Source organism: Peromyscus leucopus, chromosome 8a (assembly GCF_004664715.2).
Source record: "Peromyscus leucopus breed LL Stock chromosome 8a, UCI_PerLeu_2.1, whole genome shotgun sequence".
Classification (NCBI taxonomy): Eukaryota; Metazoa; Chordata; class Mammalia; order Rodentia; family Cricetidae; genus Peromyscus; species Peromyscus leucopus.
In genome coordinates this window covers 42116711-42144194 of record NC_051085.1, presented here as the reverse complement: position 1 = coordinate 42144194, position 27484 = coordinate 42116711, and the positions used below count along the sequence as shown (strand labels likewise).

Below are 27484 nucleotides of genomic sequence, written 5' to 3'. Positions count from 1 at the left end.
GCCAGGCTCCCAGTCTGAAGGACTGAGATCCATCTCCAATACATTTCCAATGCATTCTACATCCTTATCTGAAATTAGAACCTACTGATGGCAGTTTGGTATTTGAAATCGAAGCTTTTCAGAATGATCAAATATGGAAAATTAGGTTTGTGCAAAGCTAACTTTAAGTGCCAGAAGCATAGAACATTGAGTAATCATTTTGTAAAGAAAATGGAAATCAGGGCTGATTTTTCAATGAGACAGATACTTCTATTTGGAACAGAAACTAGTTGCTGAATGTCACTGTGGAGCAGAAGGCTGATAAACTTAAAGCAACCACCACCACCACCAGGGTCCACATGGAAACAAAAAACACAACAGGAACTCCACAGTGGAGAGCTGCAGGCCTGTGCATCTTCCTGATCGCTGAAAAGGCATTGTTGGCTGTAAAACTCTCAGTGCAGGATAATAAAATACCCTGGGCCTTAGTATTCCAGGGGAATTGCTTATGGCGAGGATTTTAAACTGTGTTTATAGAAATTCATCAGTACATAAGCAAAATGACTTACAGGCATTGGGCACAGTTCAGTGGTAGAGTTCCTGCCTAGCATGGGGGAGGCTCGGGATTGATCCCCAGGACTGTAGAAAATGATAAATAAATAGTAATCGACAAGGGTAAGGTGGCTCCAGTTGCTAGGAATTACCCAGGAAACCACCCAAAGGACAGAGACAGCTGGGTCACAATAGCTGCTCCCCAGGACCAACACCGATTGAGTACTTGCTATATAGTCTTGATATTCCAAGCTTCCCCTTTTACAGAAATGCATTTTAATTCTCACAGTAATCTCCAAAGGCAGGTGCTACTATCATCCCTATTTTGTATTTGAGAAAGATGAGATACAGAACAGGAAGTAACTTTTTTTTTTTTTTTTTTGAGACAAGATCTCTCACTATGTTGCCCTAGTTGCTCTGGAACTAGCTACATAGACTAGGCTAACCTTGAACTCACAGAGATCTGACTGCCTCTGCCTCCTGAGTCCTGGGATTAAAGGCGCGCATTACTTAGGACGTCTGTTTTATAGTTATACAACAAGTAAGTGGTGACATTGGTATTCGAACTCTGACAAGTCAACTCTTGAGCCCCAGAGTTCTCTGCAGAGAACTATAGTAGAGCCCTGCATGCGAGGAGAGGTCCTGTCCCCACCGAACTTCTCAAGTGGTGTAAACAAAACAGGAATTTTTTGCTGCGTACAGTTAGCAGAGGCTCCTCCAAAGTAACGTTCTCAATCTAGAAAAAGATCCCAAATCCTAGGCTGACACTGAGGAACATAAAGAAAGATGGGGGAGAGCGGGCGGATGCAGGGAGAGAGCTCGAGAGAGTAACCATCCATAGGGCCTGTACCAAATGGCCAAGGTGACTTCTAAACTCTCAAGTACCACAGCATCTATGCTCTTGAAAGGCTGTTTGCACCCTTTAGCTGCCTCTCAAACTAGTCACATGGGCCCCGAAAGCCTGAGCTGGGCCACTCGTGGCCGCCACAGCTCTATGCACGTAGGCGCTCCAAAGGCACAGCTACGCGATTGATAACACACGTACCAAAGGAGCGCCGAGTGGGCTCTCAGAGGAAGCGACCAGTGAGTATCTGCAGAGCTAAACGGCGGCCATGTGGAGAGAACAAAGCCAGGCTGAGGCGGTGGAACACACAGGGTGGCATTTGGCATAAGCTAAAGAATTGCGCTGGAGAATGACCAAGGAGATGGCGGTCACAGATGCGAGACTTCAGAGTCTCTTCCAGGGAACTCGGAGGCATGGGTAATTTGGGCTTGTGTTTGCTGACATAAGAGAGAGCATCCAAGTCGCAGAGCTGTAACAATCAAGAGAGGGGAGCCAAAAGTTGAGAGGGGAAGGGGTCAAGCCACAGATTTCATTGTTCTGGTTTTTAAAACGTGCTGAACACAGGCCAAAGCATCCACACAGATTTTATGCTCTTCTGGCAAAAACCTTGAGGACTCAGAGGGCAAGAGCAGACCCCATGCATCTGCCACCGCTCCTTAACCCTACGAGCCCTGGGAAGGCTTCTACAGGTTCCCAACCGCCCATGTGGAACAGGATTGGACTCATGGTGAGTCTAGATCGAGGAGGACTAGTCAAGCAGAGAAGGCCACGCGTATTAAGCACTATGATTAGTGCAGGGACTTGTCATGAACTGTTCCAAAAGGTGGAATCTTACTCCAAGCATCACTATTGCTCATGGGACCTTGGACAGAGCACTGAAGTGACTGAGTGCAAAGGGGGACTTTCAGTGCTGGTCAGAGTGAGGAAAGGGTTACCATGATGTGTGTGAAGTCCTCAGCCCGCTCCCAGGACTCAGCTCTCTGCTCCGGCTTGTGCTTTTTAGGTTCAGTATTTACCTAGTTAGTGTTTATAATCAACGAGCCAAACTAATAACCAAACAGTTTCCTTCTTCTTTGTCGCCCACAACCCAAGTCCTGGAACGTACTCTTATACCCTCAGCCAACATTGCCTTCTCCCTAATCCAACCCAGAGCCAGCTATCAGGCGAGCAACAAACCGAAATCCCACCAGACCAAACCCACAGTGGTCCTCAGACACACACTTGTCCTGCCATGCCTTTCTCCCAAAAGCCCCAATAAATAAAGGCTCTGGCTGAGCAGAATTTTTTTCTGAGGTCCTTCTAGCCTCCTTAATGATGTTGGGATCTAAATGTGACTCTTTATGATATGGTATGGTATGGTATGGTATGGTGTGGTGTGGTGTGGTATGGCATGGCATGGCATGGTTTGGTATGGCTTATCTTCTTGAGAAATGTAATAAAAATCTCCTTTCAAAGCATTAAGGTCTCCATTTGTTATTCAGTCTCCTCCATAAATCCAAAACCCACAGACAATAAACGATAGCCATAACACCGTTTCCTTAGGCCACCAAGGAGAGTCCATGTTTGTTTATGTTTCTTCCACCCACCCTTTCTCTCCACCCCCACTTCCATCAGTTTTGACTTCCTCCCGGAAACTTGCCAAATCCAGTCTCTTGCTCCCTGAAGCCACCACCCTACACAGCTGCTTTCCCATACCCCAGATGTGAATTACTTTGCTGGGAAGGTCTGATGGAGTTCATGAGGTCTAGGGATCAAGTCCAGGCTCTTGTGTTGAAGCTCAGACCTTCTGGGTTCAGACCAGGAACTATAACTCAACATGCCCCACCAACGCCCTTTGACCTTCCCACCTCCCCACCTGAGCTCATGACACTGCCCATCTGGAAGATGCCCTTCCTGATGCCCCGCAAATGTGGGAATCACCAACACACTCAGCAAGCACGGGAAGCACCCAGTTAGCTGGAGTCTTTGAATGTGCTGATGGGCTAGACCCATGGCTGTCTTACTAGAAAAGTCAAATTAATACAAAATCTTCGGTAGGATTTAGAACCTTTATGAGTTCAGAAATTACTGGAAGCATGACAAGAGCAAACATGTAATTTCTGTTGGTTCCAATCTCAGAGTTGAGAGTATTCTCAGTTACTTGGAAGGCCAAGTTCAAATTTTACTTGCTTGGGAAAGTCTACACAGTTTCTTATTTGGGATATCCTTTTAGCATCAATTTAATTCTATCAGTATTAAATATATGTATATATGTGTATATATGTTTTTATATTTGTTTTCTCTAGATCTCACACACTATGGAGTTTGTAGTAAAGTAAACCTTAGGGATCCTTTTTTTTAAGCCCATTAATTCTACACTTAGCAGTTGCTCAGTGAATATTTATTGAATCTGAGTCCCATGGTTACTCCAATTAAACTAAGGGGCTCTTACCACATGGTAATTACGCAGTTAATTATGAGAAAAATGGGAAAAGAATTATATAGCTAGGCTTAAACTAATTAAAATAAGTATAGGCCAAGGAATAAGTCTATTAAATTCCAACAGAAAATAGTAATAGATAGAGTGAATTATTCAGAAGCATTATTCTGACATTCAGTCATTGCCATTAATTATAAAATTGGGCTAATTTAATTTAATTTTTTTTTAGCTTGCAAAGATAAAAATTCTTCTAGCCTATAAACAAACCAAATATCAGCTTGTAATTACACAATTTTCTTTCTTTCGCCCATGTCTGCAGTTCCTAGACATCTATTAAAAACATAAAAACTCGAGTCCGATTGCAGATGTCTAAAGCAGGCTGGCCACCTCTGCCTGCTCCCAAGCCTGAAGAAGGGAATGGGCTGGAGTTGGATGCACAGGAGCCCATCCCCAGGTCCTGGCTCTCCCAAGCCTACCTGGAACTGAAGGAGGCCACGCTGTTTGGTGGAATGCACCAGGGCTCAGCCATACGCCTTTAATGAGGACTTCTCCCAGGTCCTCAACAAACATCTGGGATCAACTGATTTTTATCAGCTGACTTTCCTCCCAGCATAATTGTTCGCTGAGATTTAAAACCACTCCTCCTCCCTAGGTGGGTGGCTGGGCTTGGGAAAGGAGAACCATTCCATCGAAACGGAGGAGACGCTCCTCCCAGCTGCCAGAAGAGCAAACAGTGGTTTAGAGGAGGAAAAAAAAAATCTCCAAAATTGCCCCAGCATGATTACAGGCTGTCACTAAAACATGAGGAAGGAAGGGCTTTTTTTTTTTTTCCGACTGCAGGGTGTAAGCACAGAAATGATTATTTTATATTTGGGCCGATGGTAGTCTATAAGCCTTTGAAATGTGAAAAGCCATAATAACTTAAGTGCCTGGTGTGACTTAGAAAGCATCAAGACGATTACATGGGTCATCTACGCAATCCAGGTTCCTGGATTTACAAACCCTCCCATTTCATGTTTCTGATGTTGCTGTTCTGAAATGCCTGCTGCGTGCCCACTCTGGTAGGACGCTGGCCATGGTGGATTTAGATACTATCAAGCCACAGAGGTTTATCAGCTAGATAAAGCAGGGGGCACTTCCAGGAGTCTAAATATTGCAAGTTTCACAGACTGAGTTAAAACGGAGCAACAGACCCCACAGCCCACTTGGGTGTTCATTGGAGGCAGGGGTCCTGGAAGAGGCCACCTTGAGAACAGAACAGAATTTCTGATATATTGCTCTAAGGCTCCTTATTCCAGGAGTATATATAAAGAAATTCTGCTTCAGTTTGACTGTTCCTGAGCCCAGAACTGGGAAAAAACCTTCAGTGGACAGGGCCAGGAGCAGGCTGGACTCTCCAGAGCTTGCTGCAAGTCAAAAGTAGCACAGCTTAGCAGCTGGGAGGCCACCCACCGCCCCATCATCTTCCCTGACAAGCATCACTAGCTCCTAAAGGAATAAGCCAGACCTTGACCGATTTTTTTTTTGGGGGGGGGTTGACATTTAAAGATTTGTTTTATATTTAATTGTGTGTGTGTGTGTGTGTGTGTGTGTGTGTGCTTGTGTGTGTATTTTGTACATGCGCATGTGAGTGTAGATGCTCAGAGGACAGAGGCATCAGATACCCCTGGTCCTGGAGTTGCAAACAGTTGTGAGCTGCCCAACTTGTAGGTTAGGAACCCAACTAAGGCCATCTGCAGAAGCAGGAAGCCCTGAGCCGTCCCGAGGTGCTGGGGCGACTTCCGATGTGGTGCAGTGAATGCTGACGAGGTGTAACTTGGGACTTACGTTTAGTGGCTCTGCAGAGTGTGAAGCAACGGTCACCATACATGTTTATGTCAAAAGAAAATACCACGGTTCTAGGAAACAGAACTAAAGCATGACGACCGTATTCACTGTTATCTAAAATCGCTTTAGATAAACCTAAGAGAGACTTTCAAAGTCATTCAGTCTAGCCAGGCATAGAGCTGCACGCCTTTCATCCCAGCAGGTGGATCTCTGTCAGTTGGAGGCCAGCCTGGTCTACATAAAGTTGTGGGACAGCCAGAGCTACATAGTGGAAACTTGTCTCAAAACACACCACCACCAACAACAACAAAAAAATAAGTAAATAAAAACAAAAACATTTAATCTATCTCAAGGGAATATGTTGGCTATTCTGGAGCAGGCATTAGAGATGAAAAGATTCTAGGAAATGATTTATAGGCCTGGAGAGATGGCTCAAAGGTAAAGTGTTTGCTGTAAACATGAGGAACCAGGTTCAATCTCTAGAATCCACATACAAGCCCAGTGTGGCCATGGCATCGCGGGTGGCAGTAGAGATAAACAGATCCCTGGGGGCTTGCTGTCCAGCCAGCTTAGCTCCAGGTTCAGAGAGGGACCCTGTCCCCATAAAACAAGGTCAAGACGGATGAAGAAAGACATTCACCACTGACCTCCGGCCTCCACGTGAGCTTGCATAGGCAAGAGTGCCCCCCCCCCAATCTGTGCATCCCTCTCCCCCATGCCACACACGTATTACAAATGATTTATCTATGGCCGTTGTCTTTACGGAACTAACTGAAAATAAAGAGCCTCTTACATTTACACTTTAAATATAAGAATTATCCAGCGGATCAAAAAACAACCCAAGGGAGGTTAGGGTGAGCCTGGGCATTAGAGAATGCTTAAAAGGGAGAGAATAAAACAGAAGAGAGTCTGACTTGTCAGCTATGAAGACGAAGGGGTCTCTGTTATATGTGGATGACTTGGAAACATTAAAGCAAGTGACAGGCCAGAAAGGGGCGCAGAGAGGATAATTGTCCTTGTATGAAATCCTTAGAACAGGTGAACTCAGAGACAGGAAGCAGATGCGAGGTTACCCAGGGCATAGCGAGCTGAGACTAGGCAGGGCTGCTCCATGGCCCCGAGAGCCGTGTTACAGACAATAGCACACTCTGGGAACTCACGGTGATGGTCACACCCTAGCATGGGCATGATGGATGCTGATGACCGGAACAGTACACACACTTAAACAACAGTTAAGATGGCAATTTCTATATTCTCTGCAATATAGCAGAGAATCTATAGCATTTTTTTTTTTTTTTTTTTTTTTTTTTTTTTTTTTTTTTTTTTTTTGGTTTTTTTTCGAGACAGGGTTTCTCTGTGTAGCTTTGCGCCTTTCCTGGAACTCACTTGGTAGCCCAGGCTGGCCTCGAACTCACAGGGATCCGCCTGCCTCTGCCTCCCGAGTGCTGGGATTAAAGGCGTGCGCCACCACCGCCCGGCACATTTTTTTTTTTTTAAAGAACAATGTCATATACTAGAAGCCAGTGACTCAAAATGGATAAGCAGCGTGGCTTGTGAGTTATGCCTCAATAAGACCGCTCCAGACCTCTAACAGGTACAGAGCATAGCTGGGTGGGAGGAGAAATTTTGAATGTTTGTATGGCAACTATGATTGACAACATGCAAGTGCAGATTTCAAAATAGCCAGCGGCGAGGATTGCGAATGTTCCCAGCACAAAGAAATGGCAAATGTTACAGGTGATGGCTGTGCCAGCCGGATCTGTCCATTACATACTACCCACGTGTGTTAAGACATCACACTGTACCCATAAACATGTGTAATTATATATTTTTTAAAAATCAGTATCTTTACCTTTTTCTTTAAAACCTCCGTCTCTGACATGTTAGCTGTTATTGTGCCGCCTCACAAGGCTCTGAATAAATATTGTTACAGAATGTTACCAATTTTGTCCCAAGAGTTCAGGACAAGAGAGAAAACCTTGCCTCTCCCCCCCTCCCCCCAGCATGGGAACCGGGCATCCGGCCCCACTTTGCCACTAATGAGGCCATAGCTTCTAGGGCTCCTCCCCTGAGCTCTGCTTCCTGAGCCGTGGGACAAGGTAGCAAAGGCAGGTGCTGAGCTTTTGAAACACCGTGACTCACACTCCTAATGGACTGGCCTTCTAGCTCCTTCCATCTTTTGGATACCTGGCTAAAACAACGAAGTACTTTCCTTCTTATAATAAATATACTTAGAATACTTTAAAAATACTTTCTTAATTGGATTCTCCTTTTCTTAAATTTTTATTTTATTTTATTTTTTGAGGCAGAGTCTCATGTAGTCCAGGCTGACATCTAACTACCTGAAGATGAACTTCTGTCCTACTTTGCGAGCACAAGGATTACAGGCATGCATCACTGTGCCTGATTTATATGGGGCAGGGGTGGCTTCTGACGTGCTAGGCAAGCACTCTATTAGCTGGGCTACATCCCTAGTCCTGGGTTGAATCTTCCCGCATACAGTTGTTAGCCTGAAATACGTGGGTCAAAGCCACCACTATACAAATGACAACATTTAGTTTTTATACCTCTTGAAACTGGTAGTTAATAAGGACCCGATGGCCCACACTGGTAATGAGGGGCAGAAGGGGTCGAGGCAAGGATCTTGACTTTGAGGCAAGCCTGGGCTAGCTAGCAAGCTCAGGGGACCCTGTGTCCAAACAAAACAAGAAGGTGAGCTATGCAGATCAAGAGCGTGCGGTACCTAGGAAAAAACAACTGGAAATCCCTCGCTTTCAACATGTGCCGGGATGGAAGAGCGGGTCCATTTACTGCTTAGGAAGTTCTGGGACGCGGGGTCAGAGAGGAGCCGGTGGAGGGGCAGCCGGCCAGTTCTGAAAGCTCCCGGGAGCTTGTTACTGCTGGGGGCCAAATCACTTCCGCAGCTGGCTCTGAGGCTAGTCTCTCCATAGGTCAGCCAGCAAGACCAAAGAGTTCTAAGTAAGCATCTTTACAAGTTCAAGGTCTAGACAGAGGAGAATGAGGTCAGGTATTTCAAAAAGCATTTTTTTTTTTTCTGGTGAAAATTCACTTCAGAAAGGACCACGAGAACCTTTTGAACCAGGTTAACATGAGGCCTGCATCTCCGGCATCCATTCCGTTACCGTCTCAGAACAATAGTAATGAAATGGAAAATAAAAATAATTAGTGGGGAAACCAGAAGTTAAGGACTTTGCCAGTTTCCCATATCAGAAGTAACGAAGGAATAGAATCTAGGCTAAAAGCAGCCGGAAGCTAGCACCATACCCTTTCTCTCTCTCTCTCTCTCGGTGCTCAAACCTCTGAACAAGTTTCCACTTTCAAAGAGAAGCTTTTGAAGGAAAGGAGTACAGGAATAAATAGCTTTTGCTTTGTGTCCTCTGAAGGTTCCTCAGTCTTTGATGAGGAAAAGAAATACATCACCCCACAAGCCAGTTAGCCAGAATTTATAAAAGCTGAGAAAAAAAAAAAAAAAAAAAAAAAAACAGACGACAGATCTGCCGCTTGTCAGTAAGCAAGCTTGTGCCCATCTCCCCGAGTCCTCTTTAAAAAGTTATCCAGCCACATCAAAGTATTGACAACATACCCGGAATCCGAATTCCACCTTGCCTCTGTGGGGTGGGGAGCTTTGACTCGGCTCTTCGAGGGGAGCTCCGATTTCTCCACCCTCTGACCAGTGTGCCCACCATGGTGGTCGACAGCATCTCCTGTGACCTTGCTGGGGTTGAGGACGACCTGGTAGGCTGCCACCGGCAAAAGGATCACGTCCGTCCGTCCTCCTTCTCCTCCTGGAAGATGCTCCACCCAAGGGAGACAGGCCTGGGCAGTTCCTCCCACCACGGTCCTCCACCCACATCCTCCTCTTGCTTGTGTGTGAAGAGTCCTCCCTCAGGAGGCTCAGGGAAAAGTACGGGAGACGAGATAAGAAAAAAAAAAAAAAACAGACTACAGCAGAAATTAAACGTGAGAGTTAGGAACAGAGGCAAGCAAGGGATGAGACCAGCCTGTTCACACAAGTGCCAATCTATGTATAATATGGGGTTACTTTTGATTTTTTTTCCTCCTAAAAGCAAATTCCAACACTGAAGAATGGTTGTGTGAGAGGTGAGTCGGGGTTCGTACCAGTTCCCCTCAGCCTAGCTTTCTCTACCACACGGAATCACTTACGGTTAACCCTTTCTCTGGGGACAGGGCTCCCACAACAGAACTGGTTTATAACCTGAGTGTTTACTTTAAGCCTTATATGATACGGGCTCGTGGGGATGGAGAGGTTAAGAGGTGTAGTAGTTCGCAGCCACGTATATATTCTCAAAGCGTTTTCAAAAATGAGCTGTCTGTCATGGTCCAGTGATCTCCCTTTATGAGCTAGCTGGAGTGGCTGGCCTCAGTCTGGAGAACTGAGGTCACCCTAATATCGCACGCTGCTCACAGGTGCCCCCTACTGGTCAACATACTAGGTACACACAGGTGAGTATGAAAACAGCATTAAAGCTGGGGAGGAGGGGACCAGAGAAGTCTTTCTAGAAAGCTCTGGAATCCCTTGGTTACCTTTGGAACCTATATTTATTCAGCCTAGGTGGAAAAGGCCAAGACTGGATTAAAGGTAGGCAGCACAAGAGGTATTGATATTTAACATCATTATGACTTTTATATTTAATTAATAGAATGATCCATGCATATAACTTCACATTTTCTCTTTTCCCAAGATACACCTTGGTTAATTTAAATAAGCTTAAGATCGCTTCTTCAGAAGATAGGTAAATTACACAAATCCCTTGAACTTGATCACAGTTCTTTTTTGTTTGTTTGTTTTGTTTTTTAAGGCTGTAGTTTCCACAACCACCAGTGTTTTAAGAATGTACAGTTTACATATGCAATATTTATTTGGTTGACAATTCCCTGCTATTTTGGCCCTCACCCAATATTGCCATATTTTTTTTAACATGATCACTAACACATGTTAATTCTTGCAGTACCATTTCTGTGATCCCTCTGACATTTAAGAAAATGTTGATATCATTTGTACAGAAGGACAGTAGAAATGGAGGGTAGGGATTCATATATTTAAAATTTCAATGGCATGAAACCCAGATGCTCTGGAGTCTATTCACACCACACCTCAGGGATAGATCAGGTCTCACCCAGGGGTGGAAAGGAATATATGATAGGAGGCTCAGGTCCTGGTCCTCCTGTGGTGGGGCGATATCCCCATTCTGTCCTTCTGCGGTGTATGTGGGAGCATCTCCATTCTTGTATGAAATGCTGTTTACCTTTTCTTCCTTTGTCTATGAGCAGCTCTGGCCACGAAGGGATGAGCTGAGCTGTGGTAGGTTCAGAGAGAGAGGGAGAGGGAGAGAGACAGAGACAGAGACAGAGACAGAGAGACAGAGAGAGACAGAGAGAGAACTTACGAGACTTTGCTACATAACCTTATAGGGAAACAGGCAACGAGGCCTCCAAGGATCTCAGTTTCCTACCACACCCAGACTCACAAAGACAGGCTGAACCTGCCTTCGGATGGGGCTACTCCCTGCATAAGTGGGGGTGGCTTCTGGAGAAGGATGGCATTAGAGCCAGGGTGGGTATCAGCAGAGGCCCTGAGGCATGGTCCAGTGTCTCATCAGGGGACAGGATAAGGGGGCAGAAACATGGCTGTGAATTACCTGGAGACATTTCTCTTTGCAACCCTGGATCCAACTTTAAAGGACGCAATAGGTTGGGAAAGGAACTGTTAGCATTGTAGAGGAGACTCTGTCCACACATGCAGAAGTCACCTTTGTCCTCTTTAGGGTGAAGTAAAAAAAAAAAAAAAAAAAAAAAAAACAATAGTATTACCCAAAGCAAAGCATTAGGTATTAACCCCACAAGGCACTGCCAACACCCTCCCATGAAGCTCTTCTCTAATCGTGACGGCTCTATGTCACTGAGAGCCCGTCCCAAAAGGGCATAGGATACATAGGGCCCATGGCCCAGGCCATCGTGAAAGCCCAGCAAACTGCCCAAATTCAGACAGGCATATCCCTGTAGAGCCACAGGAGACAGCCACGAGACGGGACGGGGAAGTCTGTGAGGAAAGAGGCAAAAGAGGCCAGAGGATGTGGCAAGTACAATTCTCTAACCCCTACCCAACCTCCCCACCTTCCCTGCGCTCCCATCTTCACGAGGCATCCAACCACAGAACGTCCCACACTAAGCTATGTTCACCATTAGCTGTCATTAAGTCTGTCTCAATCCACTGACTCTTGCCCAGCCTCACTGGGCATCAGAAACACCTCACGGGGGTCTCAGGGCATCCCCTAAAAGGGTTCCTTCTCGTCAGAGTTTGACATGGTGCCATGAGGTCCATAATTTCTTTGAGAAGTCCAGGCCCAAAGCCTTAACATTGTTTTGTCCAGCATAGTGTACGCAGCCAGTGCATGGTTATGTGGAGAATCTCTATTCCATGGGCCAAAGTGCAACAAGGCACAGTTCTTGTCTCTACCCCCATCCTTTTGTCTCCCTGTGAACCTTGCTTATTTCCACCTCAGGGACCACCCTCGTAGCAGAAGCTATCTGTTAGCATCATTTGTCTTTGCTCCAATCCACATCCCCTCATAATTGCCATGGTTTGCTTACCTGTGATGTTTTGGCCCAGAATACAACTTGACAACAGTGTCCTGCTTCTTCCAACCCCACCCCCCAGAGCACTACTCTCAACACTACTAAAAAGGGTCCCATGGGTAAACACGCTCAGATTTAACGGCGGCACTTAGCAGTATGCTGCCCTCCACATCCTGGTAGCAGCAGATGGACACTCAGTATCCACAATTTTCCCTGGCAGGAAGCTGAGCAATGACCATGAGTCCTGTGAGAAACAGGGACAGGAAGAGGAAGTAGAGTAATGTCCTGCCTGTGAGGTCAACTCCACCCTTCCCAGTCCATACAAATGCACTTCCTTAAACAGGTCACACTGCAGGAGAGCTGTGTTCTTCCGCCAAGATATAGGGCAAGGACATGAGATCATTCTCTTCCAAGATCTGTCTTTTTTTTTATGAACGCTGCTGCCACCCCTTGCAAAAAGGCGCCCGCGCGCGCATGTGTGTGTGTGTGACATGTTTTTCTAGACAGGATATCTAGGAAACAACCACCACTCTGAAGGCTGCTGGAAATTCAATATTCTTCACAAACTAGTTCATAGGCATTTGCTTGTAACGTCCTATGGGGACAATGTGCCTCTTGGAAATTGTTAGGAAACTGTTGGGTAATGTGACTCTGGGCACCAGGCAAATGCTGAAGAGAGGCCTGCCTAGCCTGGATGATGGGACTATCATCGTGAAAACGTGCACTAAGCTGTTGGAATTAAACAGGCCTGCCATCTCTAGCAAATATTTGACCTCCTATTATTTCCAGGAAAGGTTGCTGGAGTGAGGATAACATGGTTTGGGGGTTATATTTCTCCCTCAGTACTGGTTTTTAAAAATGATTTTTTTTTTCTATGTGAATGGGTGTTTTGCCTGCATGTATGTCTGTGCACCACATGTGTGCAGTGCCTGTAGAGACCAGAAGAGGGCGTCAGATCCCCTGCACTGGAGCTACAGAGAGGTGTGAGCCGTCTCGTGGGTTCTGAGAATTGAACCCCGGTCCTCTGAAAGAGCACTCATCTCTCCAGCCTAGTACTGATTTAATTAATTAATTAATTATTTATACCCCAATTGCAGTTTCCCATCCCTCCTCTCCTCCCAGTCTCCTCCCCTACATTCCCACTGCCCCTCCACCACTCCTCTTCCGATTCTCTCCAGAAAAGGGCAGGCCTCCCATGGATATCAACTAAACCTGGCATACAAATTGCAGTAGGACATGGTACCTCCATTTGCATTAAGGCTGCACAAGGCAACCTAGCATGTGGCATAGGGTCCTACAAGCAGGCAAAAGAGTCAGAGACAGCCCCTGCTCCCACTGTTAGGTGTCCTACAAGAAGACGGAGCTACACAACTGTAACGTATATGCAGAGGGCCTAAAGCAGTCCCATGCAGGCAGTCCACTTCTGACACTGCGTAGAGGGCCAGGACCCAGAAGATGGATAGCCCAGAGACCTAGGATAGAACCAATCATGACTGGGGAAAGAAAATAAAAGTCAATGAAATGATTCCCAATGATACTCTGCTATACTCATAGATGGGTGCCTGGCCCAGCTGTCATCAGAGGGGCTTCATGCAGCAACTGATGGAAACAGATGCAGAGACCCACAGCCCAACGTTAGGCAGAGCTCAGGGATCCTGAACAAGAGGGAAGGAAGGATGGTAGGAGCCAGAGGGGTCAAGGACATCACAGGAAAACCCACAGAATCAACTAATCTGGGCTCCTAGGAGCTCACAGAGACTGAACCCGTACTGATATTTTATTTTATTTCCCTTGAACTGGTATTGTATGAGTTCCTGGTTCCTATTTTTTTTTAAATTATTTTATTATTTATGGGTTATGGGTGTTTCATCTGCATGTCTGTCTGTGCACCACTTTTCTGTCTGGTACCCGAGGAGGCCAGAAGAGGCCCTGGAACTGGAGTTATAGATGATTGTGAGCCGCCATGTGGGTGCTGGGAATAGAACCCGGGTCCTCCGGAAGAGCAGCTAGTGTTCTTAACCATTGAGCCATCTCTCCAGCCCTTCCTGGTCTCTATTTAACCCTCCTCTCCCACATACTTCTCTTGGAGGCCAAGAGTTGGACAGATTGTGTAAAAGGGGACACTAATTTCCAGAGAGCTGCCTTTAATTCCCAATGTTCTGCTTCTGTGTGGAGGGGCTCACCCCAGGTCAGGCCACGGGCTGAAAAGTATGTTGACATGTATCATAAGACATGACCTCCAAAGTGAGTGATAAAGGTGAAGGTTTAATTTCTGCCTGTCTTACTTCTGTATTTCCAGTTCTCAAAGTGGGTCAAAACCTGAATAGACCAAAAGGTCTTTGATGCTTTGACTGGAGGCATCTGACAAGTTGGCTTCTGGACATGGTGTTTGAGGAACAAAATAACTCCTGAAGATGAATGCTTCTGACTGATGCTACTTAGTAAACATGGGCCGTTTGTTTTTACCTTGGTAATCTCCACTGAATGGCTGTGGGTTACAGTGGGCTTTGACACTCTAGCAGCTGGCTTCTACTGTGGCCGTGAGCAGGGCTGGTGCAGTGTTTACATTGATAGAGGATTCAGCTTATGATGACATTGACATGAATGAGTGGCTCTTTCTCGAGCATCCTGCATGTCATGCAAGGTTCTCCCAAGTAGGACTCAGTCCTTGTCCTGTAAGCACATGGCTAGTGGTTTCACAAGGGCATTATGGCCTAACACTGTGATATATAGGTGGCTTTACCCGGCTGTTTTGGGTGGCCCCTGGTCTACACTGGTTGAGATTTGGGGAGCAGGTGTACTGGAGGAAAGCATGAACTGTAAGAAAGGGAGTCTTGACGCCGATAGGCTTTGTAGACAGAGATGGGCAGGGTAGCAAGGCAGCAAGCTTTGTCCACACTGCAGTGAACTCATGGCTTTCAATGATTAATGCCTGACTTATCATGCTACACCTGGATAGTTCTGGAGTCCTGCATTTAAGGCCAGGGAGAAACTGAGGAGGCACAACATTTAGATTCATGCTGTACACCTACAAGATGGGGTTTCCCCACATGGTGGGACCACTCATCTACCTGGCTTGCTGAGTTCTCTCGGCGAAGTTCTGCTCTGGACTTGATAGTGAGTTTTGAGCGAAGGATTGCACGTAGTGGCGATAGCTGTGTATCTCTAACTGCTTCAGGGTTGAGGGAATAATCCTGTTTTCTCAACAAGATCTGCAGCTAGTGGTCTGTGGAGAGTTCTTAACGTGAGTGGGGGAAGAAAACAGCATTTTTTTTTTAAATGGGGAAATGAAAAGGATGAAGTTTAATCACGTCTTGTCGCTAAGTGTGAAGCACAGCTTTGATGAGGATGTGCTTCTGTATGTTATGAATATGTGTTGCTCCGGTTGGTTGATAAATAAAGCTGTTTGGCCAATGGTGAGGCAGAATAAGGTCAGGCGGGACATTCTAACTAGAGAGACAGGAAGAAGGCAGAGAGCAGACACCAGCCTGCCATCCAGGGAGCAGCATGTAACAGCACACGGTTAAAGTCATGGAACATGTGGCAACATATAGATGAACAGACATGGGCTGAGTTTAAATGTAAGAGCTAGTCAGTGGTAGGCCTGAGCTAATGGCTGAGCAGTTTTAATTAATATAAACCTCTGAGTGATTATTTTATAAGTGGCTGCAGGGTTCGTGGGGGGATGGGCAGGACCCAAGAAAACTTCAGCTGCAAATGGCGTGCATTAATAGAAATGGGTTAATTTAAGATACAAAAGCTAGCTAGCAGGAAGCTTACCAGGGCCATAGTTTAAAAGTAATATAAGCCTCTGTGTGTTGACTTGGGTCCGAGCGGCAGCGGGACTGGTGGGTGAGAGAGATTTGTTCTGACCACGGACCAGACAGGACACAGGAAAACTTTCAGTTACATAGCTTGGATCGAACCGTTCTTGAATTAGATGCTATGCAAAGTCTACTTGAGCGTTACTCTGTCTCCTACAGGCCCAACACACAGTCTGGTCCTCAAGTGTTGAGTGGTCGCACACAGGAGAAAAGCAGGGGAGATGGGAACACATGCAGTTTCTGCTCACCTACACCAATCTGCTCTTACAGTGTCTCCTCTCCTAATGCCTGAATGGTGGGATAACGTGCCCATCAAACCAAACCGTTTCCAGCTAACCCCACCTCCCCTTGACTCGGTGCATCCTCTCCCAGCTGTTAGCGCTTCTCTTTCCAGTTCCATCCAGTCTGGCTTTCCCACCACAACAGCTCTCCATGGATGTCCCTGCCTAATCCAGTTGGTATTTATTAGTTTCTTTCTCATAGAACTTCTTGGCAGTGTCTGACACCTTTGGACACTGCTTTCTCTCAGAGCATTTCCCGATAACCTGGCTCTCCTCCTCCTCCTGCCGCCGCTGACTGTGTTCTTACTCATGACTCAGATAGCGTCAACTTAAGTGTCTGAGCACGAGGCAGGGATATCCAAGTGACTGCTCCATATCCCAGCTTTGAGATTTCGCAGGCAACGGAAATGCAATATGCTCAGAATGGAACACAGTCATCCTCACAGCCCAAGGACCCAGCCCGAGAATGCCACTGCCACTGGGTCTCTGCCTGCCAGGAGCGCCAGCCATCTTACTTTTTCTCCTTTGCTACGGACAGTCAAATCATTATCACCTCCGCTCCAGGCTTTTTTGCTTCTTAATTCTCTCTTCATAGCCATCATTTAATCTCTCCCAGGCTATCTCATATATGTACTAGAAGAATGTTCTAGTAACCTGTCTCCTGGATGGGAGATATTGCACCATGATCTTCCAAATTGCAAACCTGCTGTTACCCCACCCTGGACACTCTTCCATGCCTTCTCATTTATTCTAGGACAATGATCAAAGCCTTCAATGTGTCTCAACCCATTTCTCCTCGCTCGCCTTCCCAGCTTTGATCTAAATACCTCCCAGACCCATTACTCCTCTCTAGGATTCTCCAGGGCTCTTGGACACTCCATATCCCCTTAGGTACCCACTTCCCCTACTGCTAATCTGTCAGCATTGGGCTCTGACGTCACCTCCTCAGAACAATACCTGCATTTTTTTTTCTTCCTGGCATTTATAACGTGCAATAATTATTTGGTTTCCAGCCATCTCCCCAACTAGGCTAGCCTACACTAACACAGTGGGGGTACTTGTATTTCCCAGAGTGTGGATTGGTACCTGGAACTTAGTACCTATCCAATGAAAACTTGTTGAATAGATGAATGAATGAATTGAACTGAATGCATGAACAACTATGATGGTCTGGAGACTTCAGTATGACTAGTGAATAAGATATTTCTATCATCAGTGTTATAATTAAAAAATGCTATTGTTTATAGATACTAAGTTCTGGTAAAGGAAGCCCATAATTATCAAATCATTCCCATGGGAAAACATGATTTCCTTCATGATGTTTCCCTATTGTACGGATTCTTCAAGGGGAGACCTGGGGTGACACGGGAGATGTCTACACTTATCTCTAACTTTGAGTATTTAAATCTTCTCTGCCCCTAGAAATTCTGTATTTATGGACATAGCCATAAAGCTTGGGAAACCTAACTGTGGCTTAATATTCATTATAAGACCAAAACATAGGTAAGAACAGAAAAGAACTCTTTAATTTTCATCCTACTGAGGATATAAAGGGTATGAAGAGATTGCTTAGTGGATAAGGATATTTGATGCTCTCAAAGAAGAACCAGTTTTGGTTATTAGCATCTATATCAGATGATTTGTCCCATCTGTAACTGCAGTTCTAGTGAATCTAATGCCCACTACTGACCTCTGTGGGTACCTGCATGCACATGCATGCACATGGTACACACACATGCATACACGTGGTATACATACTTACATGCAGGCTCACACTCCCCCAAACACACATAACAATAAATACAAATCATTTAAAAGAAATTTAGAAATAAAGGCCATAAATGGAGCTATCTCCCAGCCAACCCCTAAAACATCACAAAATTATTTTCACTGCTATATCAAAGGAAAAAATTGTGCAATGCCATGTCACCTTCACTTATAAAATTTAGTAAGAATTTGTTTCACATTGATTCTGTAGGAAACTATTTCTTAATATTTTTGTCCCCCCCCCCCCCCGCCCAGAGGTTTATTATTTATTTTCTCAATAATGAAAAGTGGTGAGTTAAGATTTATTATTGATTCACAGTTCAGTGGTGTTCAGTGATTTAGGGTTTCAAAGACAACAGTGATGTCCCCAAATTGTAAAAGCCACCTGCTCGGCCACATTTCAAAGGCATCTGAAAATGTTTACCTTTGATTCAAATACTCCTTTGGCTCTCATGGTTAGAACAGATTTCAAACAAGACCTCAATATTTGGCAGCTGGAAAGAGCCATCTGCTCTGGCAAAACCTTTGTTAATTGTAATTCTACCCTGAAATTTGAACTCTATAAAAACCAGGAACTCTGAGTAAGATGGGTAGAGAACTGTAAGCTGGAGAATGTGCCAACTTTTCTCTCTCTCCTTTTTAAGAGTATGTGGATTAATTACAAGGCGCTGATTGACTGGGGTTAGCCTTTCTCCTTGCTTGCACAAAATTAATTCCTACCACTTACATCAATTAGACTGGGTCAAGATGGGTAATTCAGATGGGACCTTAATATAAAAAGCTCTGTTTGCCAGGGCATCTGAAGTTAACACGGGTCTGTTTGGAAGCAACTCCTGTTTATATGTGGGGGGTTATTTAAGGCATAAGGTGCTAGCTGATCTCCTTTTGCTTGCTTTATGGAATTACTAAAGCTTATATAGATCCTGGAGAATTCAGGTTCCATTGGGAGTGGTTTAAAAACACTTGTCTGCAGAAAGTGAAAACCCTATTTACCTTTTTTTTTTTTTTTTTTTGGTGGGGGGTTACATTTTGTCTTAATGCAGCGGGGAGTGCTCATACCAACATTATTTCAGGCATTATTTAAGGACATGAGAATAAGTTGAAGGCCCTTATGAGGTGTCCCCCTTTACTCCCATTTAAAATATTTGCTACTGGACATTTTAATTAATGAACAGTTGGCTAGGAATTTTCTAGCGAACAAAAGTTAGACAATCCCAGACAGGAGTGAATTCTTTCTTATAAGGACTTTGCTGTGACCTCCAGTGGTCCAGGCCCCTCCTCCTCTTCCTTTTTCTATTGTGGCTCTCAAATACACCAGTCCCCAAACCTGCTCTAGCTTTTGCAACCAGAAGGAGGGCAATATAGACATTTTCCTGACTGTAGCTATTGCTACAAAAGAAGACATCATTCTGGTGGCCCGTCGAGGTGGAAAACATGCTAAACAATTTTGTCCCAACTTTTAAGTAGAAAAGAAACGGTGCAGATATCATAATTCAGAATTCAGAATCCCAGCCTTTTACATGGGGGCATGCACCAGGTGTTGTGGAGAGCACACACAGGCCTCCAGTCTGTGGCATGCAGTCTCAATCTTGGACAGCTTTTCTTTTATATTATGCCTGGTGTTAGTAACCTACTTAATTTAAGTAATTCTTAGTGCTTAACTTTTCACTAGGAAAATGAAACTTCATTTTAGAGACAAGAGATCAACGTAAAAGTATCCTATGAAGGGGCTGAAAGATTCAAGACTCCCTGAAATTTTGTGAGTAAGAGAAACCAAAAGTTGAGACTGAAGGTGAGGACCTCCCGACAAACCCACCCACACCACACAGAGCTGATGCTGCACACAGCCCGGGGTAGTGTTGGTCACAGGTCCTCCTGTCCTGGCTCTGCTGCTCCTGGCTGGGTCTCCTTAGGTAAGTTTCTACATCCTACAGCTTTGCCCACTGTGGATTAGTAAATAGTACCAGGAGTGGGGGACCAAGTAGGTAAGGCGAACTGGAGAACCTCACCAAGGAGTTGTTGCTACCAGGTGGGAGAGGAGGAATAGTCAGGTTAGGTTTATACAGAGAACTCTCCTCACCTTGCTGGCTAATACATGTTGAGTGACCAGCATGCCACCTGCAGTTATTACACATTTCTCACTTGCTCTATTATGTCAATTCACACCTAAGTTTTGAGTTCACCACTCAGTGTTTTCAAACAGTAAACCATTCCCAAGTTGTGTGCTTATTCTGTAAGAAGTGTCTGAGGTGTAGTCTAGCATTTGCAACTGGAAATAAAAGTGAAAACCAGGCAACTCCCTACCTACCAGTCTACAGTCACAGACAGCAAGCATTGGAACCTGGCTGGCCAGTGATGCTCCATCCTGGCAGGTATGCCGTTCTTATATAAGGGCCTGAATCCACATCTGCTTCTTTGGAGCAGGCTGGTTCTGAGAAATTCAGAGGGTAGTGAGGTTGGGCTCTGAGCTCATTTACTCTGTCATCACTATTAGAATAAAACAGCAATTATCCAGATACCTCAAGAGATGAGAAGATCTGCCTATCTCAACTTTCTGGTAACCATTAGGGTTACCATAAAACCTCTTTCAACCCTTGTTAATTTTTCTCTGTCTCTAAACTGGGTTATACAAGTTCTCACTTCCATAAGTAAGCATGGTATCTGAACTATAATTTAGCCTTCCTCTGATGATTCAGACATTTGCTCAGCCTCAGGGTCAGCTCCATGAACCAGGAGTCTGACACTGGACTCCAGCAAGACATTTGGAGGAGCTGGAAGGGTGAAATAAATACATAGGCTTCTATTCTTTCCTAAATCACTTCCCAATACTCGAGAGAGTAGGGAGGGAGGAGGATGGATGCTTTTTTTAACCAATGGAGTTGAGAAGACAATAGTTCTTTCTGTGTATGTGCATATATGTGAGTGCACACGTGTGTAGGTGCATGTGCATGTGTGGAGGCCAGTGACTGATGTCAGGTGTCTTCTTCTGTCATTTTCCATGTCCACCTCATTCCTTGAGACACAGAATTTGTAGCTTGCTGACTGTGCCAGACTGCCTGGCCAGCAAGCTTTAAGGGTCCTGCTGTCTTCCGCTGTCCACTATTGGGATTATAGATAGGCCTCACCTTTGGCTTTTTACATGGGTTTGAGAGTTTGAACTCAAGACACCATGTGACAAGTACTTTACCTACTGATTCATCGTTCCAGCTCCCCCTGCCCCAATAACAGTTCTTTATGAGTTCTGTGCAGGACTATAGACTATGCTAGAGTCTACTGTGCTGAGAAGTGCTTTTGATCACATTTACACATTAGATAGCAATCATTGCCTACAGATAGGTAAAAGGCAATGAGCTGTGTTTATCTGGACCTTCAGAAAACCCTTGGGAATCTTTCCCTGAGATGGCGGTGAGTTAGCTACATGTCGCAGAGTTCACAAACCCCTCAGAAGATCTGAAAATAATGCAGTGCTTATACATATGTTTGAAGATACAAAGGGCTTTCAATTAAGTGGAACATACATTGAGAGTGTCTTTGGAGTGTGTGTGTGTGTGTGTATGTGATGATTTGCACTTCTGCTGAGGATGCTAAAGGCTAATTTCCTGTGGCATTAGGACCTTAGAGACAAGCCAGGTTCCTGTTCCCACACCTACATTATGTAATCAGAAATTGGAGCATCCAAACTGCACATCAAATACTCTTGCTTTCTGGCAGACTATGAAAAAAAAAATCAGCCTCGGTGTTTGAAGTTGGCATCTGTTTACATAATGCAACCAGCCACGACTGCCAAACACAATAATTAAATGCTTTACGAGTGCAAATCTTGCCAGAATATGTAATTTGAGGGGAGAAAATAAGCAGAGAGAGTTGATATACAGAAGAAAGTGCTGAAATACTCTGTTTGAGTTGCTCAGAAGCAGACACATTGGGAGACTGTACTGCAGGAATGCTGGAAGGGACATCTACAAAGAGGCTCCTTATTCTGGTTAGTGCTGTCTCCTTCTGTGCATACACGGAGCTCTTCTTTCTGAGCCCCACTTGGAGAATGGGGACTCCCTGGGCCTGGGAGATGGGCTCAGTGGGTAAAAAGCTTGGTACATGGCATGAGGACGTTGAGCGCAGGTCCTCAGAGCACTGGGTGTACACTGAATATGGAGGTGACCACATGTATCCCCCGCCACCAAAGGGTGGAGACAGGGGGATCTCAGGGCTGGCTGCTCAGCCAGTTTAGCCATAACGCCGATCTTCAGCTTGAGTAGAGACCTTTTCTCAGAAAATAAGGCAGAGAAGAGATGGAAGAAAGGCCTCCTGATGTCAACCTCGGGCCTCCTCACACCCCTTGCCCCACATGCACGTCCTTCCTCTCCACTGTGAGTAACGCCACCTTCCGTTCACATTATAGTAAAAAGCACCTGTGTGGCAATGAAATCCAACATCTATAAAGAAACAATAGATAACCACCCACTAGCTACCAGCAATCTACAAAAAGCTGACCTGGACTCATTTCTCTCCTACTTGAAGCCTATAAATATAGTCTCACTGCCTTTCTGGTACAAGTGGAACACCTTAGCATGGTCCACAAGGCCAATCAATGGAGAGTCCTTCTCTCTCCCCAACACAACCACCAGGCTCTCTGGCCTCCCTGGTTTTTACTCCTCCATTCATTCATTCCTTCACTGGTGTCCCACAGGCTGTCTCTAATCTCTTGCCAACCCAAATCTCTTAAGACTACCCCTGTGTTCTTCAGAACACTCACTGCAGTTAATCACACACTTATTATGGCTTTAAAGCCACCATCTTCTAGATCTACTAGGCCCTAAGCCCCCTGTGGGTTACATTTTTATGTGGCTCACTTGTCCTTAGCACCTACCACAGGACCTGGCTGATGGAGCCCTCACCCATGCTCCTGTGTGGAAGACTGACTGAACACATGAAGGCTTCGTCTGACTCCCAACTTGACCATTCATCTACAATTCATGGCTGTGGTTCCTCCTTCATGGGTCCCCTGCCCTTTCCTCTGCAGAGGGGTATTCTTTAGATGGAGGAAAAAGGAACAGCAAGGGGAGCTATTTTCATTGTGCCATTTCCCCAGCCAGCCAGACCACTATTTTCATACCCACAACTAAGAGGGTCATGATCTCTGTATGCTTGTGTGATCCAGGGTTCCCTCACCATTCCTAGGATGAATAGGGAACCCCAAAATTTCACTCAACTTTTAATGCAGAAGTGTATTTTAACCCCCTTCATTCTAGGGCTCACATGGTGATGCAAATCCAGGGGACACCATTCACAGGCCTGATGTCAGCAGCACTGTGCTGTGAAATAGTCCTTCTGTACACTGTGTGAATATATGTTGCTATGATTGGTTTAATGAACAAGCTGACTGTCCAGTAGCTGATAGGATAAAGTTAGGTGGGAAAGCCAAGTTGAGAATGACAGGATGAGGAAGGGCGGAGTGGGAGAGGACGCCAGCCAGCTGCCAAGGAAGCAGAACATATAGAAAATGAGGTAACAAGCCATGAGCCATGTGGCAAATCATAGATAAGAAGTATGGGTTAATTTAAATGTAAGAGTTAGCTAGTAACAAGCCTGGGCTATTGGCTGAGCATTTATAATTTATATTAAGTCTCCAAGTCAGCAGGTGGTTGGGACAGGAAAACTCCACCTACAGCACTGTGTACAAAAGGTGCTCACACTTTTAATAATGGCTGGGGGTAGTTCTACTTGGTGTTTCATGGTTGCCCTTTCTGGATTATTCACCCAGCTGCTCTTAGGTTTTATTCTTTACTACAAATCCAGCATTTATTCTAGACATCTTAAAAGCCTGATGTAAGGGATCACATTCCTTATGAAGTCAGTAGAAGAAACATGAGAATCTATGAAAATAGAATCTACTTAAGTCAATTTTTTCATTAGAGCCTTTGCCCATAGTACTGCTGACTTTTGGAACCAGGCTTCTTTTCCTCATTGTTTATTTATTTTGGATATATAAATACATGTAAGAATACAAGTGAAAAACCAGTATTTTTCTTCTATCAAAATCTATGAGACATATGAACAAAAATAAATATCTCATTAAGGGATCAGGGGTAAAAAATAATGTCAATGTTTTCTTTGAATGCAAAACCCTTCGGTTATTCCAGGAATGGTTTGAGAGGAAACCAGAAGCAAATCTTAGGATCACAACCTGGGTTAGAGCCATATCCACATGACAGGCAAAGGGTAAGAGGTTGACCACAGGCTGACCTGAATCTCTGGACTTTATGAGATTGTTGCTAAGAAGACTAAGTAAGTAACGGACCTTGATATCAAGGAAGGTGGTGGAAACCAATAAATGTTTAGCTTGAAACCAGACATGGTGATTCATGAATGAGCCCTACACTCAAGGCTGAGGTAGGAGGATCGTTAGAGGTTCAAGGATAGCCTGGGATATATAGCAAGACCTATATGGGATTTGTCTCAAGACAACAACAAATTTGGTCCCGGAGAGTATTTCATGATTTTTTGTTTTTACATGTTAGTTAAGGGCTTAATGGTCCCCAGAGCCCAAGGCCTCTGGATTCCTGTAAATGCAGTTAAGAGGGAGCCATGCATCTAACCATCACAGAATGACTTTTGTAGACATCAAAGGTCGTCACCAAAGCCTTCAGTTTCAGTCCACTCAGGCAAAAATCATCTTTTCTCCTGGCCCCTGTTTAAACTGTACAAAACAAACACTGCCTGCTTATTGACAATCTCTCTCTCTCTCTCTCTCTCTCTCTCTCTCTCTCTCTCTCTCTCTCTCTCTCGGAGACTTTCTTTCCCCCATGTCAGAGTGTAAGCTGTCATTAGGAACCTCTGTCTGTCCTTCTGAGTCCATAGCCTGGCTGTAGAAGCGTGTGAGTTTAATCACAGCCATTGGGACAGGGGCTGGCAGTCATCTTGGGCAGGCTGTTCTGCAGAACTGGGTGAGAGAGAAGCCCGGAGAAGAAGGCTCAGCTTAAAAATGTCTAAAAATAAGTTGGGATTAACAATTGCTTTGAGAAAAGAGTATTGCCAGATGTAGGGAATATATTGGTCACAATAATTTGGCTTTCATTTTATTTACATTTAAGGTCAAACAAGACAAAGTCTGTTTTGCATTACTTTGTACAAAATAGGAAGATTGGCAAAATGCGAATTCTGTGTCATCAAAAGATTAAAATACTTTTTTTTCTAGAAATAAGCTAACATTTAGATAAATGAAACAAATTTTGGATGCTTTGCCGTACTTTCACCCTCAAATAATCAACTTATTTTCAGCACTCCCATCCAAACGTCATGGTTTTAAAGTCTTTATGCAAATACTTCAGGACAGGCCTGGTTAGGAACACAGAACCCAGCTCACTGGAATGCTGAACTCCAGTTTGGTCATGAGCCAGCACAGCTCCATGGAAACCACTGTTTCTACAGATCAAAGGACAGTTTAGTGCTTAAGAATTGCCTCAGACTCCCCAATAATAGTAACGAGGCTGAATATGGGTACTATTTCTCAAAAGGACCATTAAAGTTTATTGGAGAAGATCTCAAAATATCACGCATGTGCAGGCACACATAGATACTCCAGCAACTCACAAAAGGGCTCTCTAAGAAAGCTATAATATTCTGTGTGTGTGTGTGTGTGTGTGTGTGTGTGTGTGTTTCTCTCTCTGTCTCTATCTCCTCTCTCTCTCTCTCTCTCTCTCTCTCTCTCTCTCTCTCTCTCTCTCACACACACACACACACACACACACACACACACACACACACTTTTTCTTTTTCTTTGCAAAAGATATAGATAGGCCAGCCAATGCTTTACATCTGTCCTTAGCAGATGCAAACAGCAATGAGGACTGAGCAGTCTATTGACGGGCTCCAAGACACAGCGCTACCTGGGCATATGGAGCTTTTCTCATGCATAGGGAGCTCTCATACCCAATCAAAACTCACTTGAAAACCAGAAGTTAGGTCTTCAGCATCAGTCTTTACTCTCCCTCCCTGGAAAGCATTGTGACATGCTGTGGGACGGTCTGTATGTCAAATTGCTCTGATTGGTCAATAAATAAAACACTGGTTGGCCAGTAGCCAGGCAGGAAGTAGGTGGGACAAGGAGAGAGGAGAATTCTGGGAAGTGGAAGGCTGACGCGTAGAGACACTGCAGCCGCCGCCATGACCAGCAGCATGTGAAGATGCTGGTAAGCCACCAGCCACGTGGCAAGGTATAGATTTATGGAAATGGGTTAATTTAAGCTATAAGAACAGTTAGCAAGAAGCCTGCCACGGCCATACAGTTTGTATGCCATATAAGTCTCTGTGTTTACTTGGTTGGGTCTGAGCGGCTGTGGGGCTGGCGGGTGAGAGAGATTTGTCCTGACTGTGGGCAAGGCAGGAAAACCCTAGCTACAGTGACATCTTTGTGTACAAGCAGTCTTCGAGAGTTTCCTTTTACTTCTCTTTATACTACAGAAACAGACAACTGGTTGTGGTGGCTTAATCTTTACTGCCAACTTGATGGGATTAACAATCACCATGGTAGCACTCGTTTGGATGTGTCGATGAGGGTGTTAGATTGTATGCTGTAAACAGAAGCTCATTATATTTCAAACTCCCTTGAAGCATCCTATTTAGACAACATGACACCACCCATCACCACTTGTTGATCATTGGTCATAAGAATTTCATGTGTAGAAATTCTATTTTGAAAAAATGTGTTGATAGAAATGCATATTCCTGAAATCTTTGGGGGAAATGAGAAGCCTGAAATCTAGGAGTTAGGCAACCAAAGGTAACATAAACCAGCCCCAAAGTGTGTTTAACCAGGCCCCGTTTTTATGCTATATGACTTAAATGCTTGGAGTCCAAGTTTACTCCATACTGATGAGGCCAATCAATTTTCAATAACCCACGGTGATGGTTAGCTTTAACTGTCCATTTGACACAACCTAGCATCACTTGAGAAGAGTCTCAATGAGGGATGATCTACATTGAATTGGCCTGTGGATGTGTCTGTGGGGGATGGGCTTACTGAAGTTAATTGGTGTAGGAAGACCCAGCTGAATGTGGGTGACATCATTCCTTAGAAAGAGATCCTGAACAATGTAAGTGGAGAAGTCTAGCTGAGCACAACCAACAACAAGTGAGCAGGAGTTCATTTCATCTCTGCCTTTGAATGTGGCTGTCATGTGACAAGCTGTCTCGGAATATGTGACTTGCTGCTGTAATTCCCAAAGTGATAGAATGTGATCTGGAATTGTGAGCTAAAGTGAACCCTTTCTCCTTTAAGTTGCTTTTTGTCAGGGTATTTTTCTTTTTATCAACACTTTATAAATGAAACTAAAATACTGTTTTTTTTTTTTATTTCTCACTACTAAATAATATG

The 27484-nt window shown here is 44.7% G+C and overlaps 1 protein-coding gene across 3 annotated transcripts in view; it reads right to left on the bottom strand.

Moving 5' to 3' along the window:
- Positions 1-27484, bottom strand: part of Plekhg1 (pleckstrin homology and RhoGEF domain containing G1) — a 217061-nt gene that overhangs the window by 115173 nt on the left and 74404 nt on the right. Inside the window, exon 1 of one of the 3 annotated variants that reach the window (XM_028858208.2) lies at positions 9226-11389. The exons of the other annotated variants lie outside the window; for them this stretch is intronic. Within the exon in view, the coding sequence (XP_028714041.1) occupies positions 9226-9343 (118 nt within the window). The 5' untranslated portion in view covers positions 9344-11389. Of the gene's footprint in view, positions 1-9225; positions 11390-27484 lie in introns of those variants that run through there. 3 annotated transcript variants of the gene reach the window in all.